Raw genomic sequence first — 17,988 nt, forward strand, 5'->3', positions numbered from 1 at the left:
CCTTGGCCATGCCCAGTTTACTCATGAGCCCATCAGGCATTCTTTGTTTCTGTCATAGGGTTTTTGGTTTCTAGCATTTCATTTTAATTATTTCTTGGAGTGCCTATCTCTCTACTTACATTAGCCATCTCTTCTTATATGTTGTCCACTTTTTCCATTAGTATCCTTAGCATATTAATCAGTTATTTTAAATTGTCAATCTGATTATTCTAAAATCTCTGCCATATTTGAGTCCGGTTTTGATGCCTGCTCTGTCTCTTAGAATTGTTTATTTTGCCTTTTAGTGGGCCTTGTACTTTTTGTTGAAAGCTGGATATGATGTATTGGGTAAAATGAACTGAAGTAATCAGGCCTCAAATGTGGGGTTTTATGTTTAATTGGCTAACAGGCCATGCTTCTTGTTTTCTATAGCTGTAGATGTCAGTGGTTAAAATTTCTTTGAATGACCTTGCTGTTATCACCCATGTTATTTCTAGGCTTTTTTACTAACTTTTCTTAAATAAGATCTGGGATGTGCAGTTCTTTCAGCTGTACTCCCTGTTACTATACAAAAGCCCTCCTGATATCGTAGTTAGATATGGAGAAGAGGAAGCATTCTATAGTCCTAGGATTTAGTCTCAGTCTTTCAGTGAGCCTGTGCCCCTGGACTGTGACCTTCGAAAGTGCTTTTCAGTTTTGTTTTCTTGTCTCCTTCCAATTCCAACTTAGATGAGATAGGAGACTAGAAGGCGTTGGTATTAAGTGTTTCCGTTCCCCCCAGGCCAGACAGGCTGCGTTAAAATAGTTTCTCTTGGCTGGGCACAGTAGCTCATACCTGTAATATCAGCACTTTGGGAGGCTGAGGTGAGTGGATCACTTGAGTTCAGGAGTTTGAGACCAGCCTGGGCCACACAGTGAAATCCCATTTCTCCAAAAAAAATACAAAACTTAGCCAGGCGTGGTGGCATACGCCTTTAGTCCCAGCTACTCAGGAGGCTGAGGTGCGAGGATTGCTTGAGCCCTGGAGGCAGAGGTTGCAGTGAGCTGAGATCGTGCCACTGCACTCTAGCCTGGGTGACAGAGCCAGACTCGGTCTCAAAAAAAAAAAAAAAGTTTTTCTTGAGGGCAGACTTTGTTAAGAACAAAATACTTTGGGTATATAGTCATACCTAGGTATATGAGGGGGACTGGTTCCAAAACCAATGCCCCACCCCTGTGCATGCCAAAATCCAAGCATACTTAATTCCCACAATTGGCCCACAAATACCAAAAGTCAGCCCTCCATTTACATGGGTTTCGTCTCCCACAAATACTCTATATTTTCCATCTGTGTTTGGTTGAAAAAAATCCATGTGTAGGTGGACCCACACAGTTCAAACCCATGTTGCTGAAAGGTCAACTGTATTTCCAAATGACTGCTTTCTCCCTTTTTCTGCCAAAGAGGGGATTTTCCTCCAGTTTTTACTGTGAGAACCTGGTAGGTATCCTAGAGGTAGAACTCACAAAAGTGTGGGGGATTGTCAGCCAGCCCCACATGACTCTATTTAACTCTCAGATTTGCCCACACTAAGCCTCCTGCAATTGGTGAATTACAATTTAAGTATTCCTACTGTGGTATTGGTTTCCCAGAGGTTTCTGCGCCTGGGCTTCTGTTCTGATAAGCTGTGATTCTCTGTATCTGCCTGTCTGTCTCTCTAACTTTAGGGACAGGGGTTTGCCTGGTCATTTCAATTCTCTGATGAATCTAAGAACTGTTTGATTATCAGTTAACTGCTGATTATCAGCTTGTTCTTTTTCTTGCTGTGAGGATGGCAGTGATGACTATCAAGCTCCCTACATACTGACTGGAAACCAGATGTCTCCCTATCTGAATTAAAGCAGCCTCCTTCCTGCCCATTCTATCACTCTGCTTTACTTTCTTTGAAATACCCATTGCTATAAAAGAGTCTTAGCTCAACCATTTATTTACTTATTTACTGGCCTTCTCCCTTACTAAAATTTAGATTCCAGGAGAGTGGGACCCCCAGCCCTTGACACAGTACCTGGCATGAAGCAGCCTCAACTGATAGATGTTTCCTGCTTGACTGAATGAAGCACTCCTGTTCCCAAGGGACTAATTGCTGGGCATTAACCAAATCTGTTGCTCCTTTCGACATTTCTAGAATAAGATCTCTTGTGACCATCTGTCTTTTGCTTCATGGAGATGCATGAAAGGCCAGGGGAAGGGTGACGGGAGTGGCCTTGGGATCCTGAGTAGCCTTCTTCCACTGCCATAGTTTTGTTTGGTGGGTTTGAAGAAAATGTTCCACAATTAAAACATAAAGATTTAAAAACTGCAAAGATTGGGCAAAGCTATTTTGATATCAGCGTCTACAGCACAGAGGAAGCAGTCAGACCTATGAGAATTCAAATGGGAGCAAAGAAGGAGGAGACTGTTAGTTCTACTAGTGATGACTAATAATGAGCTTTCCCTCTACGACAGTACTGGTAGAAAACACAGGCGTTTCAGTTCCAAAAAGGAAAATTAAGAATCTACTCATAGTCTAAGATCATTCGTGTTGCCAGGTTCAAATAAGAAATAAGAAAATAAGAAAGAATAACCCTTTCTTCCTTCTATCTTTAGTAACATCACACTTCAAAGAGTTTATTTAAAAAATATTCTATATAAAAAAATAAGTGTACTTCCTCTTATGGCTTATACTAAAAGCAGTCCAGTAATCGGTGAGGTGGAGTTGTAATGAAAGTATTCATGAAAAAAAAAAAGAGCAAAAAACCCAACAACAACAAACTAATACATTTCAAGTATAGCATAGAAAATACTACTGTAAAGATAAATTATCTGATTTGGGGCAATGAGTGCTCTTTCCTTTTCACAGAAAAGTTCTGTGTGCTCTGGACACCCATCCTCCTTGCTGGGCTGAGTGGCTGACATTGTGTGCACCTGTGTGCAGGAACCTAGGCAGTCGCATGCCAAGGGCTCTGGGGAGTGTGCTGTCTCTTGAGCCAAAAGGCCCTTCCTACTGAGTAGCTCAGAGGCAGAGAATGAGAGCTGCCTTGCTTTCTTACATTACCATTTGCCATTTGGTATGCATTTACACAGGCTGGCTCTGGCTGGCCAAAGGAGAGAAGATAAAGCAAATAAGAAGAAGATGTATATGCAAAGACCAACTTAAAAAAGGGGAAACAACGTCAACTTCTGAGGAAAATCAGTTGAGAAGAAATTCTCAAAAGCCAAATTGTTGTGAAAGATAAAACAGCAGCTAAGAGCTAATAATAGTAGGCTATAGATTTTCTTCCATCTGTATCAAGGCTTATTGTATAAATAAACATTCTTTAGTATTCTTCAGCAACTGCTCGTGGGTGACTCAGTCTTTCAAAAACTGGACAAAAGGAATAATACAAATCCCCTGTATCTAGGGAATTCCTCTAATTAGAAGTGGCAATGAATTAGAGAAGAAATTTGATTTTAATTTAACATCTGCAAATGACAGATGCCTTTTCACATAGTTCTCAATGTCATTCCTTTACTAAAAATAATGCTAATAACAATAATAATAAATTACCCAAACAGAACATAACATAGTAATCCATTTAATAACCTATTTTAGTACATTCTGGTTGTTTGGTGTTTTCAATGATCTTTTCTAAATAAATAATTCTTTGTATATTCAAAGGTTAACAATTTATTTTCCCTGAGAAGTTCCCAGAGCATTTTAAAGGGCATGATTTAATCTTAAACAGGTTAGTTGGCTGTGATTGGGATAAATATTTAAGAAAACTGCACATACAAAATGAAAAGAAAGAAATTTACATAACCATGTTGCAAAGTCAAACACTCTCTCTATACCGTGAGGCCACACTAGTAAGCTTAAAAGACTTCCTTTCAAACTCAGTGCCAATCCTAGGCTCCTCTCAGCCTCCCATGTGCAAATGCTCTTGTAACTTCTGGCACAACAGCCTTTTCCCAGCATTTCTGGGCACCTGCTCCAGGTACAGGTCCTGGGCTAGATGTCACCCTGAAGAGGGATGCATGAACACACATGAACACACACACACACACACACACACTCACTCACAATAGCTGCTGAACCTTCAAGAGAGCCAGCGGCTACTTCCATGATGCTCTGGGGACAGTCAGGACAACTTAAGGAAAGGTACGGGCAGCTAGGAACAAGAGGATCCAAAAAAAAAAGGCATTTAGAATCCCTGTAAGGACTACAGAGAAGCCTTGGTTCTCAACCAGCATTTCACAGCTGAGGAAGCTAAGATTCAAAGAAACGGAAAGATCTGCCTAAGACACCTACCATCTTGTGGTAGGCTTAGAACTGGAACTCTGGTGTCCCATCTCCTGTCTTACTACTTCCCCTCCTACGCTTTTCAGAAATCACTGAATCACTATCATTTTTTTCTCCATGCTCGTATGTACCAGGGCTGAGTAAGTAGAGTTCAGAGGACATTAGCATATTTTCCATTTACAAAAGGGACACTCTGGTTGAGGTGAAGAGGAGGACACTTCACCAAAACTTCCTCTTGTCTCAACTGCTCCTGCTCAAGGCTGCTTCTGAACATCTACCCTCTGGTCAACTGGTCACCAGCCAGTCACTACTATGCCTGGAAATAAACATGCCCAAACCACTAAAACTTACCTTCGCAAATTTCTGAAGGCAAACACTTTGAACACCAATATTACTTTCCAGATACTGAAAGAGAGGGAAAGCAGCACGGGTACTCACTGCAGTGTGGAAGCTCTATGAATCACTTTTCTGAAGAACAACTGGCATTTTAACAAACCCCTTGAATCACTCACATTCTGCTCTATATGCAAGTCTTTCCTTGACTGCTGACTTAGTAATAAAAGCTGGAAAAAACATAAGTCTAACAATAACACATTTCTTTTCTGTGACCAAAGAATGATTGTGTCAATGTTTATGGAGATGGACTTATTTTGAAAGTAATTTAACAATGGAATGATGCTGCTAAGCACACTGATTTTTTTTTTTAAATGAAAAAAAGAAGTTCAATACAAAGCTCAAGAAGTGAACAGGCCCACTCAGATGAGAGGGTTTTATGCGTTCACACAAGCACACCCACACTTCTTCAACATACCATTTCACAAATGCTGTGTATTATTAAGAGGAGGCGGATTCTGCCAGGCACATAATTTGTATATTTAAGGGAGGTGTATGGAATGAAAAAGCGAAATATGTTAAATTTCAAAGGACTTGGAAGCAATGCTGCCTGTAAGCTTGTATTACAAATAGCCCTACATTATTACATACACTATTAATGAGGCCGAGTGAATGAAAGTACAATTTGAATATGCATGACTCTACCCAATGAGCAAGACTTTTGTGTACTGATGAGGTTTTTTTTTTCCTCCCAAAAAAGGATTAAAATTATTCTTAGAGGAGTATGGCTGCCCAGAGAACAGTAAAATAAATGTACTTAGACCACAGAGTCATACTATACTCAGATGAAATATACAGGTGCTAAAAGAATGCCTTTGACTCTACCTACAGTTTTGGAAACATGCATATCCTGTCCTTCAAAAGGAATATTCCTTAACTTCAAGCAGCTGCGTCATTACAATTTCTAAGAAAAAAATACGGATTTTGGTGGAGATCCCTAAAAGTAGGCAAGGTTAAATAAACCTTTTGAGTACAAAGCCTTCCCTTCCACAGTAAGGAGCACTAGTTAAAAGGCTGGGGAATGGGTAAATTATTGTACCAAATGGCTGAGAATTAATCTCTGCTGACTAGCTGTAATCTAACGAGGCGTCTGTGTCCCAGGGAGCCCGCAGCATGTCCCTGGCGGTATGTGCAGTGTGTCGAGTCTGCGTGGCACCCTTTGTCCTCGCTCACAGGCGGCCTTTCCCCTCATTGTCCGTAATATCCTCATGCATCTGGGACGCGTGGAATGCATTCATACTAACAGACTTACCATTGTTTTCTCTCAGAAGCTTTGTTGAGCAAAGACTGCATCACGGTTACTGATAATTATATTGCTTAATTAATCAAGACAAAAAAAATTTGCAAATCATTGCCTGGTTGCCAAGCAGGGAGATAAAAAATGACAACAATACAAGCTGAAGCAATATAACAAAAGTAACAGCTATCTGATCAGAAATTCTTATATAATGAAGCTATTAATGCTAAATCGGTTAATGTTAACATTGCTCCAGGTGTCTCTACTTAGATGCAAACAAAAAGGCTAACATTATGGATATAAAAGGCCAAATGTTGCCATGGATTCTGTAACCTGATAGAGAGGACAGCCTTTTCATTTGATTAGGGAATGCAATTTAAATACCAGGGACTGAAGCCAAACAAACAGACTTTCCCTCCGCAAGCCTCTTGCATTCACCCTGGGGTCAGTGGTTGGTGAACAAAAGGTCAGCCACACTTGCCCTGGAAATGTCTGGATTAATTTTATTACATTGTAATGGTTTGTACTTTAAATGTAAGGATAATACTAAATTTCCAGTTGGCCATTATTCTCTTCTTCCCTTTAGGCTTTTTGAATTAAAATATTAAGAAAGCGATTTGCTCAATTCATCTTGTCAGAATTTATAGCCAAATTCATTAAATGTGCAAACATTTTATAAGAAAGTTTACAAGGTATGTTAATAATTATATTCATGCATTATAAGTGTACTATCTTTTTAAAAAATCACTTTTGATTCTATAAAGTGAATTAAAATGCCTTGCATGTTTTTTACTTAAAAATAAAGGTGACATTTTTAGGACATTAAATGACATTTTAGAAGCCCATGTTGAAAATGAGCTAATAAAGCCAATTAATCCATACTAAATATTAAAGAAACACATTTCCTCTTTTTGAAAGCTATAAGACACTAAATTCACTGGTTCTCTTATATTAAAATTTTCAGTTTAATTCTTTAAAGTAGTGCTCTTCATGGACAAATACAAATGTTAGCACTAAGAGCCATTTTCATACACAAAACTGAAAACTTCACGCACATGGAGATCAGAATAAAAAATGATGCAAATATTTAATATGAAGTGACTTTTGGCATCTGCGTTCCCTCAATAGAAAAGAGGGTTCCCTTTATGTCAGGCTTTGCAACAGCCAGAATGGGACTTTTATGAATTCAGGAGTTGACCCACAATGCATCTATTCTGAGAATAATAAGCATGTTAAACTTGGAATTCATGAAGTATTCTCTCTCCATAGTAGTAATAACAAAAAACAACAGCAACAATAATAATAATAATAGCTAACACTTAAGTAGCTTTTACTCTGGACCAGGCACTGTTTGAAGCACTTTCTATTTATTAGCTCATTTAATCCTCACAACTTTAACCCTTTAGATTAGGTCATAAATCCCAATATGAACAATAAATCTGTTGCCTATTATTTCAAAGCTTTAAAAGAGAGTTTTCAGAAGGGTAACTTTCAGCTCCTTCAGGAGAACAACTTGAAATGAAAATGAAGATTATACTTACTATCAAGCTGAAAAACACAAAGTCATTCCTCTTGAGGGATGGCTTAATATGCTAATGTTTAATTTAAGAACTTTAAAAACGCCCTTCTATTAGTAATTCTAAAACAAAAACAAGTCGCTACATAAAGCATGGCTAAAATACCACTAAAGGTATGACAAGGATCGAAACTGCAGCCAATTTAGTACACAGCACACAGATCATTGGATTGTTCCAGCTCTTCCCATGATCAATACCAATTGACATGGCTGAATTGATTCTGCAGCAAGGTGCTCCAACTGTTGAAACTCATCACGTGGGCCGTGCTCCAGAGGCCCGGCCTCTTCATGGACATGCCTGCAATTCTGCAGGATTGACCCCATTAGCACAGTCAGAGGCTTGGCAAGTGCCCGTACACCAGGCAAGGCTGGATTCCATACCCACGGTTCTCCACAAAATGCTAGATGTGATATGGGGTTCCTTCAACTCTTATTATTAATCAACATACCCAAAATTTCAAGATACAATTTTTCAAAAGTACAAAATTTAGAAAACTTAAAACATTTACAAAATAATAAATTTGACATTATAATTTCCAAAGAGGCCTAGTAATACAATAATACAATTTTGTGCTCATGATGAAAAATTCTTTGAAAATCCCAATTCATATTTAATTCCTATAAAGCATGCATAATTCAGATATATGTAAGACATTCAACAACTGGATGAGAGTCCCCTTTAACATATTTGTATCACTGATTTTCAATGACAGTGAATCACATGGCAAATGCTTTATGAGTCAGTACAACAATGCAATGAAAACGTACCTCAGGTTTCTTCGTTATCGCGATGAAGAACATGTGATTCTTCATTGGGTAAATAATGATTGAAACATCTCCAAAGGCAGTTGGGATAATACCCCTGCGGTAGTCTCTGGAGTGTTCAGACCAGACGATATGGACCTCGTCATTCCCCAAGTGACGAAGCTGCAACAGCAAATTGGCTCTTTATTAATCAGGGTGATAACAGCAGTTTATGAGGGGTCATGGCTTACAAATTGAATTATAAAACTCAAAGGCCAAACAAATTTCACTACCAAAAAAGGCTACAACATTGATGTTCTTCTGTGAGGATTTTAAAAAGCACAAGTGCATAAAAACACAGCCTGTCTTCTTAATGTGTTGGTACCAAGATAAGGCATGCGAGCTTCGCAGGCACATTACAGCTGGATGGGACTGAGGCCTTTGTAAGAATTTATTTTCTAATGGAATTTTACTCCTGTGTCAGAGTCCTGTGCTTTATATTGCTGAATATGTTTCTAAACAATTAACAACACGTGTCTTTTATTCCACATTGCAGTTGTGCTTTATAAGACTCTCAATTCAATGGTTATTATGAAAATAAGAATATGAACATAAGAGAACATAAGCCATTACAACACAATTGTTACCAAATGTATAAGAAACTAGATTTGTGACAAACCTTTAAGAAAAGGACGTATAAAATTACCTTTGCTTAGGAAATGAATAACTACTGCTTAAGTCTGATAAGAACACTCCTACCTAGCATTTAAAGAGTGCTTACTGTATAGAAGACATGTTCACACATACTATCTCATTTAATCTTCCCACTAACTCTCTGAGGTAGATGACATCATCTTCATCTTATTGTACAAAGAAGAAATGGGCACTCAGGAAGGTGAAGGCACCACCTACCCGAGGATGCATGAGTAGCAGTGGCAGAGTGGGCCCGGGACATGCACTGGGGCTTCCAATTCAGGGCCATTTCCACTGTTTCAAAGCTACCTAAGCCTGCACCCAAAGTTACTTTACTGTCATTGCTTAGTAGTGTAGCCCACTTGTTTTATCATCTTATACACAAAGAGGCTGTAAAGAACAAAAACAAATCACAGACTCCTGGCGTCTTTGAGGAGGCCTTACTAGAAAGATCTCCAAAACAAGACCCCTTGAGAGTTCTTTCAGGCCCAGGCTCTGTCAGGTGTAAGAACACCCTTGATCAATCTCCTGCACGATGACTGTACCATCTCAAGCTGGAGAAAGCTGCACATGAAATCACTTAAGTGACAAAGAATCAAAGTGTGACTAAAAGAAACTAGATTATGAAGATTAAAATGTTGGCCAAAATTGAAGTTCTGAAACCACAAAAGCTGGTAAGGCCCTCTGACATCTTCTGGGAATTTGAGATTCTCGTTCTCTCACATGGAACTGCAGAAGGATGCTCTCCGGCACCATGAACAATTATTTCTTGCTTCCTTATCTAACAGATGAACATTAAAAATGACTAAATTCAGAAGCAGTTTAATAAAATAGAGATGTGTCAAATTTAACATTTTTAGTTTTGTCTTAAAGTATTTTTTAAAAAGGTGTTCTGGAATACTATGTATTTAAAACGTGTTAGCATAAATACAGTTTTCTTTAGACTATTTGACCACAAAAAGAAAATCTGAGGTGACCCCAACATAGCCTCTTTTCTATTTATAAGGTTACAAAAGGAAGCTCATCTGTTGCAATGTCTGTTTATTCTTCACTCTCTCATACTTCTGGGAATGACTGTACAGGCCAATTATTTAAAAAGTGACCTGTGCCTATACCATTGTACCCATACTGAAGGGTGCATGATTCAACTGTGTTTGAATGTGGGCTCTGGGACAAATGCAACTGCGGGTGCTGAGCACAAGTCACGATGATCCAGAACAACTTAATGGCATCTCCGACTTTCTAATGGCAAAATTACCCAGTACATCATTTTTTTCCTTCCTCCTTCCCACATAAAAGTAAAAGAATAGCAGGCAAAATGTATAGTCAACCCCTTACATAGTTTTAAACAAAATACAACCCTGGGCCTCCTAGTAGTGTTGAACATCTCTTTATATTTCTCCATTCCTATATTTGCTACAGCTTTTCTTTTTCTTTTTCCTTTTTAATAGAACATGCAAAGACATTACAATACACTCCTAAAATTCAGTCCTTTGGAAGTGAAAACACGGTAGCCAGCGTCACCAAGAACCTAATATAGGTATGTTTTCGGGGAAATATGAATAGTATCTAACTGGAACTGTAGGAGGAATTGAGCCTGCAGAAAGTAATTGTGAGAACTGGGGCTGTCCTAGAGTTCACACTTACAGCCCTCACCCTGCAAAGACAGCCAGCTTCAGGGTGGCTCTGGGTCCCTTGGTATAATGCTTGCACAAACGTCTGAATGGAAACACTCACCTACTAAACACCCCTCAAACGTGCTGCCACCACCCGATGCTGGTGCTCTAGTATCTATGATAGCTCCTTTTGATCCACAAGTATTAGTTGCAAAACATTGACTGTGAGGTAATACCGTGATTATTGAAGTTTTGTAGTTACTTTCCCATTTCAAATTGGGTTACTCAATTACATAACCTAAGTAAGTATCTCTTAATTTTACTTGCATCTGTATACTCAGAACTACAGCGAGGGAGGTTAGTTTCACACTAACAGACCCATCCTCCCAGTGTGGCAATTCTGTAATTAAGGAAGAGCTATTTTTGTGTGGTAATGATATGATATTCATCTTCTCATAGCTGCTTTCAGTGGCATGGGACTCAGACTTCTGGATATGTCACAGTTTAATTAGCTAAATCACAAAACTAAAAGCTAAGGCCATGGGAGCAATCGGCTGATAAATCTGGAGCAAAGGGCAAAATATGCCTTCTTTTGCCTATAAGAAAACACGTAGGTAAAATAAATAAAATTCATCTGGGCAAACTGTCAACCATGTCAGAACACACGGAATACTCTGGATGGCTCAAAGTGTTGCCCAATTTAAAGAAGAGTCCATCACTGACATATCATTTTGTGAGTATTGAAGAACTGGGATTAGAGGCCCTCAAATTAGAAACCCACCAGTGAGTCTGGTGAGTGCACACAAGTCAAGTTGATCTGGTTCCTATGTAACTGGGGAAGAATGATGAGTCTCCTTCTGGAATGGAGCCGGTGTTTATGTTAGCTACTCCTTCAACTGCACAACAGGCTCCACAATGGCTGGATACTTATCAGGCTCAGAACAAATGCTCAGATTTTAAGTCTTAAGAAATCAATCCCGGCCCCACAACTTTTCATCCTAACAGAGTTTTAAAGTCCCTTTGCCTAAGCCATTCTGTCTGTTGCTGCTGCCAGGCTGCACGCCACTGGTGACACCGGTCATGGTACACACCTAATAGGCTGACCTCCTTTCTCGACTAATTGCATTACATCGCCAGCTGGCTCCAGAAGGAGTCGTCTGTTTGATTGAAGAATTCCTGCTCCTCAGTGGGCCCGGCTGCTACTTTTACTAAGTAACAGTCAGGACTGACATCCCCATTGTTCAGCTGACAGTGTGCCCATCCTAAAATCTAAGTTTTATTTGTAAATTAACCAAGAAACTTCCTGCCAGAACAGCGCTGCCTGGAGACTGATAATGTGGGCCTTTCATCCCTTTTCACTCGTACTGTATCACTGCCAATTTGTTTTTTATGTGGCTGGCCAGCCTGAGGCTATAAAAGCCTTGTAAGACATAAGTGCAATTATAGTCCTGGAGTCAAATGAATTGGACAAATCCAATAGCACAGCTCTGTCCCCACTCTGCAAACCCCTACAGCAGTTAGATTAGCTGTGAAAAATCTAATCTAGCTAGAGCTAACAAATTTCTGCAGTGAAGGATCAAGAGTTCAGTATGGGGTTGCAACTGGATTGCAGAATTGAAAAAGTCCCCCCATGATGGGGGCAGAAGAGAGCATGAATCACTTTAGAATTTTGCAGCTCATTTTTAAGCTGTTAGGGACAATTTAGTTAGAATAAGACAAGGAACTGTGGGCTGCTGTTACTGTGACTGATTTTTAGTCTGGCTGTGAGACATCTGATAAAGAGAGTTTATCACTAATGATGCTAAATCTTACAGCTGCAAAAGGTATCAGCTGAATTTTGATTATTACAGTAGGGAATCATTCAACCAGGCCAAGTCTTAGAACATTATTTACAGCCTGGCATTTTATCAAGAAAACATGTCTTTTCTCAAAAAAGAAAAAACAGTCCTACTTTACTTAAGAAATAATTTAAAAAATATTTTATATATAAATTTTATCTTTTAACAAAATAATTCTCAGTCATAAGAAAATTATAGAATATGGTGACACATTTGCAAAGCAGAAACAATTTACAATGTACTGCAAATAAAAAAGATGTGTGAGCCCAGCTTAGGATCCTGGTAAGCTACACTAGAGTCTGAGATCCTGGTGAATTCTTGGAGGGCAGAGTGCCCTTTGCTGAGAGCTCTACAGCCAGGGGCAGCCATCAAAACCCAACACTGAGGCAGCTCCTCCAAGACCTGTGGGAACCAGCACGTGGTCAGCGCTTCTGGCTGTAGTACTGCCACCTCCAGGAGGTCATTATAGCATGCTGGGGCAGGAGAGGGAAAGGCTGCTGAGTTTTTGAATGCAAATTGTACTTTCTACATCTGAGACACTTGATCACTATGAAAGTTGTCTGTAATTGGGCCATGACTTGAGTTCTGATGTTTCACATGCACTGTTGCCCATCATATACAGGCACACCTCAGAGATATTATAGGCTTGGTTTCAGACATAACTGCAATAGGTTTTTTAGATATTGCAAATATAGATATTGCAATAAAGCAAATCATACAAACTTTTGTGCGCACTGGGAAAGCAGTGTGCATAAAACTTATGTTTACTATAGTCTATTAAATGTGCAATAGCATTATTTCTTACCATACGTATATTAATAAAAAAATTTTATTGCTAAAAAATGCTAATGATTATCTGAGCCTTCAGTGAGTTGTAGTCTTTTTTTGCTGGTACAGGGTTTTGCCTTGATGTTGTTGGTTGCTGATTGATCAGGGTGGCAGTTGCTGAAGGCTGGGGTGGCTGTGGCAATTTCTTAAGGTAAGATAATGAAATTGCCACATTGATTGACTCTTCCTTTCATGAAAGATTTCTCCGTAGCATGTGATGGTGTCTGACAGCATTTTGCCCACAGTAGAACTTCTTTTGAAATTGGAGTAATATTTTCAAACCCTGTCACTGCTTTACCAATTAAATTTATGGAATATTCTAAATCCTTTGTTGTAATTTCAACAATGTTCATAGCATCATCACTGAGAACAGATTCCTTCTCAAGAAACCCACTTTCTTTGCTAATCCATAAGAAGCAACTTTTCATCCGGTCAAATTTTATCATGACATTGCAGTAATTCAGCTACATCTTCAGTCTCCACTTCTAATTCTAGTTCTCTTGCTATTTCTGCTAAATGTGCAGTGACTTCCTTCACTGAAGTCTTGAATCTTTTAAAGTCATCCATGAGGGTGGGACTCTATCCAAACTCCTGTGAATCTTGATATCTTGATCTGTTCCCATGAATCACGAATGTTCCTAATGGCATCTAGAATGGTGAATCCATTCCAGAAGGTTTTCAATGTTCTTTGCCAGATCCATCAGAGAACTCACTCCCTATGACAGCCATAGCCTTATGAAAGTTCTTAAATAGTAAGACTTGAAAGTTGAAATTACTCCTTGATCTGTGGGTTGCAGAATACGGATACTGTGTTAGCAGGCATGAAAAACAACACTACATCTCCTTCAGAGCTCTTGAGTGATGAGGTACATTGTCAATGAGCAGTAATACTCTGAAATAAATCTTTTAATCTGAGTAGTAGGTCTCAACAGTTGGCTTTAAATCTTCAGTAAGCCATGCTCTAAACAGACGTGCTGTCATCCTGGTTTTGTTGTTCCATTTATTGAGCACAGGTAGAGTAGATTTAGCATAATGTTTAAGGGCCCTAGAATTTGGGGAATGGTAAATGAGCACTGGCTTCAACTTAAAGTCACCAGCTGCATTAGCCCTAACAAGAGAGTCAGACTGTTCCTTTGAAGCTTTGAAACCAAGCATTAACTTTTCCTCTCTAGTTATGAAAGTAGTAGATAGAAACTTCTTCCAATAGAAGGCTGTTTTTACTACACTGAAAATCTGTTGTTTAGTGTAGCCACCTCCATCAGTGATCTTAGTTAGATCTTCCGGATAAGCTGCAGCTTCTACATGAGCACTTAATGCTTCGCCTTGTGCTTTCATTTTATGAAGACAGCTTCTTTCCTCAAACTTCATGAACCAACCTCAGCAAGCTTCAAACTTTTCTTCTGCAGCTTCCTCACCTCTCTCAGCCTTCATAAAATTTAACAGTGTAGGGCCTTGCTCTGGATTAGGCTCTGGCTTAAGGGAATGTTGTGGCTGGTTTGATCTGTTCAGACCACCAAAACTTTCTCCATATCAGCAATAAGGCTATTTCGTTTTCTTTATCATTCATGTGTTCACTGGAGTAGCACTTTTAATTTCCTTCAAAAACTTTTCCTTTATGTTCAAAACTTGGGTAAATATTTGGTTAAAGAGGTCTAGCTTTTGGCCTATCTCAGCTTTCAACATGCCTTCTAATCATTCCTAGCTTTTGATTTCAAGTGAGAGACATCCAACTTTTCCTTTCACTTGAATACTTTGAGGCCATCAAGGGGTTATTAATTGGCCTAATTTCACTACTATTGTGCTTAGGGAATAGGAAGGCCCAAGGAGCGGAAGATACATAGGGGAACGGCCGGTGGGTGGAGCAGTCAGAACACACCCAACATGTATGAATTAAGTTTGCCATCTTATAAGGGCAGTTTGTGGTGCCCCAAAACAATTACGATAGCAACATCAAAGATCACTGATTACAGATCACCATATGAGATAATAATAACAGTTAGAAATATTGTGAAAACTACAAAATGAGACAGAGACACAAATGAGCATCTGCTGTTAGAAAAATGGTGCCAATAGACTTGTTTGATTAAGGGTTGCCACAAATATCCAATTTGTAAAAAATGTAATACCTGTGAAGTGTAATAAAGTGCTGCACAATGAAACAAGGTATGCCTGTACATAGTCCAGACATCTGTGGCTGCAGTGGTGAAAAAGCAAAACCGTACAATAAAGAAATAAAGCAGGTACAGTGAGGCCAATCGGCCAATATAAAGCATCTGGCTAATGGGGCAGGGGGAAAAAAAGAATCAATTAGACCAATGGGCAATAATGAGGGATGATGGTCAGAGACATCTTCCCAGGCACCGTGCTAAGCAATATTATAGGAATTATCTCATTTACTTCACTCAACAACCCTGTAACATAGGCTGTGTTTTTAATGTCACTTAATAGATGAAAAACTGAGGCACAGGTTGATGAAATAACTGAATATACCTCTGATCCCTGGTCTGCCTGTCACCGGGGCCTGGCTATAACCACCACAGTAGACTCCCCAGTGGCCAGCCTTCGTCAGCACGTGAGGTGCTGCCCTCAGTCCCTTGCATTTATGTGGTAGGGAGAGAGTAAGGTGGGGATTCTAGGTTCCCCACCTGCTAGCAGGCCAGGTGAGTGCATATCACAGTTGCTCTGAGACGTTCTCCTCATCTGGAAGCGGATCTGATTAGAGGCTTCCTTCCCAGAGTTAAATGCCTCTTCTTTTAAGGCGCTCCTCACTTTTAACACAGGGTTGCCTGAGGCAAACATCCTGCAGGTTGGAAAGTAAAGGCCAAGTTCCCTGGGGGAGGTTCCTCAGGGGTGGATAAGGTTTCCTTTGAATTCTAAGGAAAACTGGCCACAAGGCAAGTTGAAGAATAAAAGGTAAGGGGCAACAGTGGGGCGGCTGAGCAGCTGCACACCTGCACTTATGTTGACAGATGCTGCCAAATCGCCCCACAGCAAGCCTCAGAGGGGCCTGCTTTCCCAGAGCCCCACCAGTACAGGGTCATCATATTTTGTAACCTTTGACAATCTGTGAGATCAAAAATGTCATTTTCCATCAGGTAATATTCACGGGAGGGAAGATCCAAAAGTAATAACATTTAAGACACTTTCTTTCCCCAAACCTTAATCTCAGGGTCGTAGAGTTCAGAGAAACCATCTCAGTGTGCGTTCTACCCTTGTATTTGTCTGTCCTAGGAGAGCCTCACCTACAAACCAGGGCAGCTAAGAATGGTGCCGAGGAGACCCCTTACCTTTTTGGTGAGGGAATCATCTGAGTCTGACGGCATTCGAGTGGAAACGTGGAAAATCACTTCCACAGTTGAGGTAGCATAGTAAGGAGCCGTCTGCCCGGTGCTGCCATTGCGCTGAAGGCCACCCATGAACCCACAGTGGGTGGAGAGATCCACCTGACAAAGGTCACAAAGAAGAAAGAGTGAGGATCAAAAATGAGCTGCTCTTTCACTAAGCAGGACCGTGAATTCAGAAAAAAAATAAATTATTTTCGTTTTTATATCTTTCTTTCTGATTACAAACAAATGTAATACAAAGTTAGACCAGATTAAAATGTTAAAGAAATAAAAAACATTAAAAATGAAAGTGCTCTACAATCATATCAACTGAATAAAACCACTACCAAACTTTTGGTATATAATCTCTAACTTTTTTCCCACCTGTGTGTATAAATGTATGTGTATATATGCATATATGTGTGTGTATACATAGGTTCCCTATTGATGGATTTTGGGGGTTTCTGCTTTTTCAAAACAGAAAGCACACTCAAAGGAGTCTTTTTCTAAGATGTTGGGTCAAAAGGTACCAATATTAAAAATATTTAGCAATCCTTGCTAAACAGCCTTTCAAAAGGGTTGAACAACCACTTTACACCACTGCCGAAAGTTTACGAGTCATAATTCAAAGTTACGGCATGAGTGTTCACTTCTTAGTGCCTTTATCCAAAATTTTTAACTTGTCATAAACTAGTATTCTTTCAGTAAAATACCTATTCTAACATATATGAAAAAAGAAATAGAAGAATCTCTTCTGTGCCACATACAGTAAACATATACTCTCAAAACTGTAATTGATAATGTATGGCTTAAAAATATATTAAATAATAACTATATTCTATGACAAATTAGAGTAGCCTTACTAGTGAGAACAATGATTTACTGGAAGTACAGTAACTGTTAGACTCAAACCTACTTGCCTTCTTAGTAAGGATGTCGTTTTGACTCTGATGTACTCTTACCCTGTCCCCATCCCTGCCTTAGTCCCCTTGCTAGCACTGAGCTCTCAAAGGCACCCAGAGAGTTTTTCAGAGCACAGGTACTCAAGAAACTAATAAAAAATAAGGAAATTGGCCGGGCAATCTCAGCACTTTGGGAGGCCGAGGCAGGTGAATCACGAGGTTAAGAGATCAAGACCATCGTGGCCAACATGGTGAAACACCATCTCTACTAAAAATGCAAAAAAAATCAGCTGGGTGTGGCGGCGCGTGCCTGTAGTCCCAGCTACTTGGGAGGCTGAGGCAGGAGAATTGCTGGAACCCGGGAGGTGGAGGTTGCAGTGAGCTGAGATCGTGCGACTGCACTCCAGCCTGGTGAAAGAGCAAGACTCTGTCTAAGAAAAGACAAAAAAAAAAAAAAGAAAAAAAGAAGTAAATTATTTTAGATATGTTGATTTCCATTTTAACTACTCCTAATTCTTTCAGATTTTAGGAATTTTTTTTTTAGGTTTATGTTTTTTGGGGAAA

The 17,988-nt window shown here is 39.5% G+C and overlaps 1 protein-coding gene across 5 annotated transcripts in view; it reads right to left on the reverse strand.

Annotated features, from left to right (window-relative positions):
• Positions 1 to 17,988, reverse strand: part of RALGAPA2 (Ral GTPase activating protein catalytic subunit alpha 2) — a 325,720-nt gene that overhangs the window by 99,700 nt on the left and 208,032 nt on the right. For all 5 annotated transcript variants that reach the window (XM_055373507.2, XM_055373512.2, XM_063702324.1 and 2 more), the window contains 2 exons: positions 16,487 to 16,642; positions 8,249 to 8,407 (listed from right to left, as the gene is read on the reverse strand). In XM_055373507.2, the coding sequence (XP_055229482.1) occupies positions 8,249 to 8,407; positions 16,487 to 16,642 (315 nt within the window). The remainder of the gene's footprint in view (positions 1 to 8,248; positions 8,408 to 16,486; positions 16,643 to 17,988) is intronic.

The sequence above is a fragment of the Gorilla gorilla genome, chromosome 21, assembly GCF_029281585.2.
Source record: "Gorilla gorilla gorilla isolate KB3781 chromosome 21, NHGRI_mGorGor1-v2.1_pri, whole genome shotgun sequence".
NCBI classification, from domain to species: domain Eukaryota; kingdom Metazoa; phylum Chordata; class Mammalia; order Primates; family Hominidae; genus Gorilla; species Gorilla gorilla.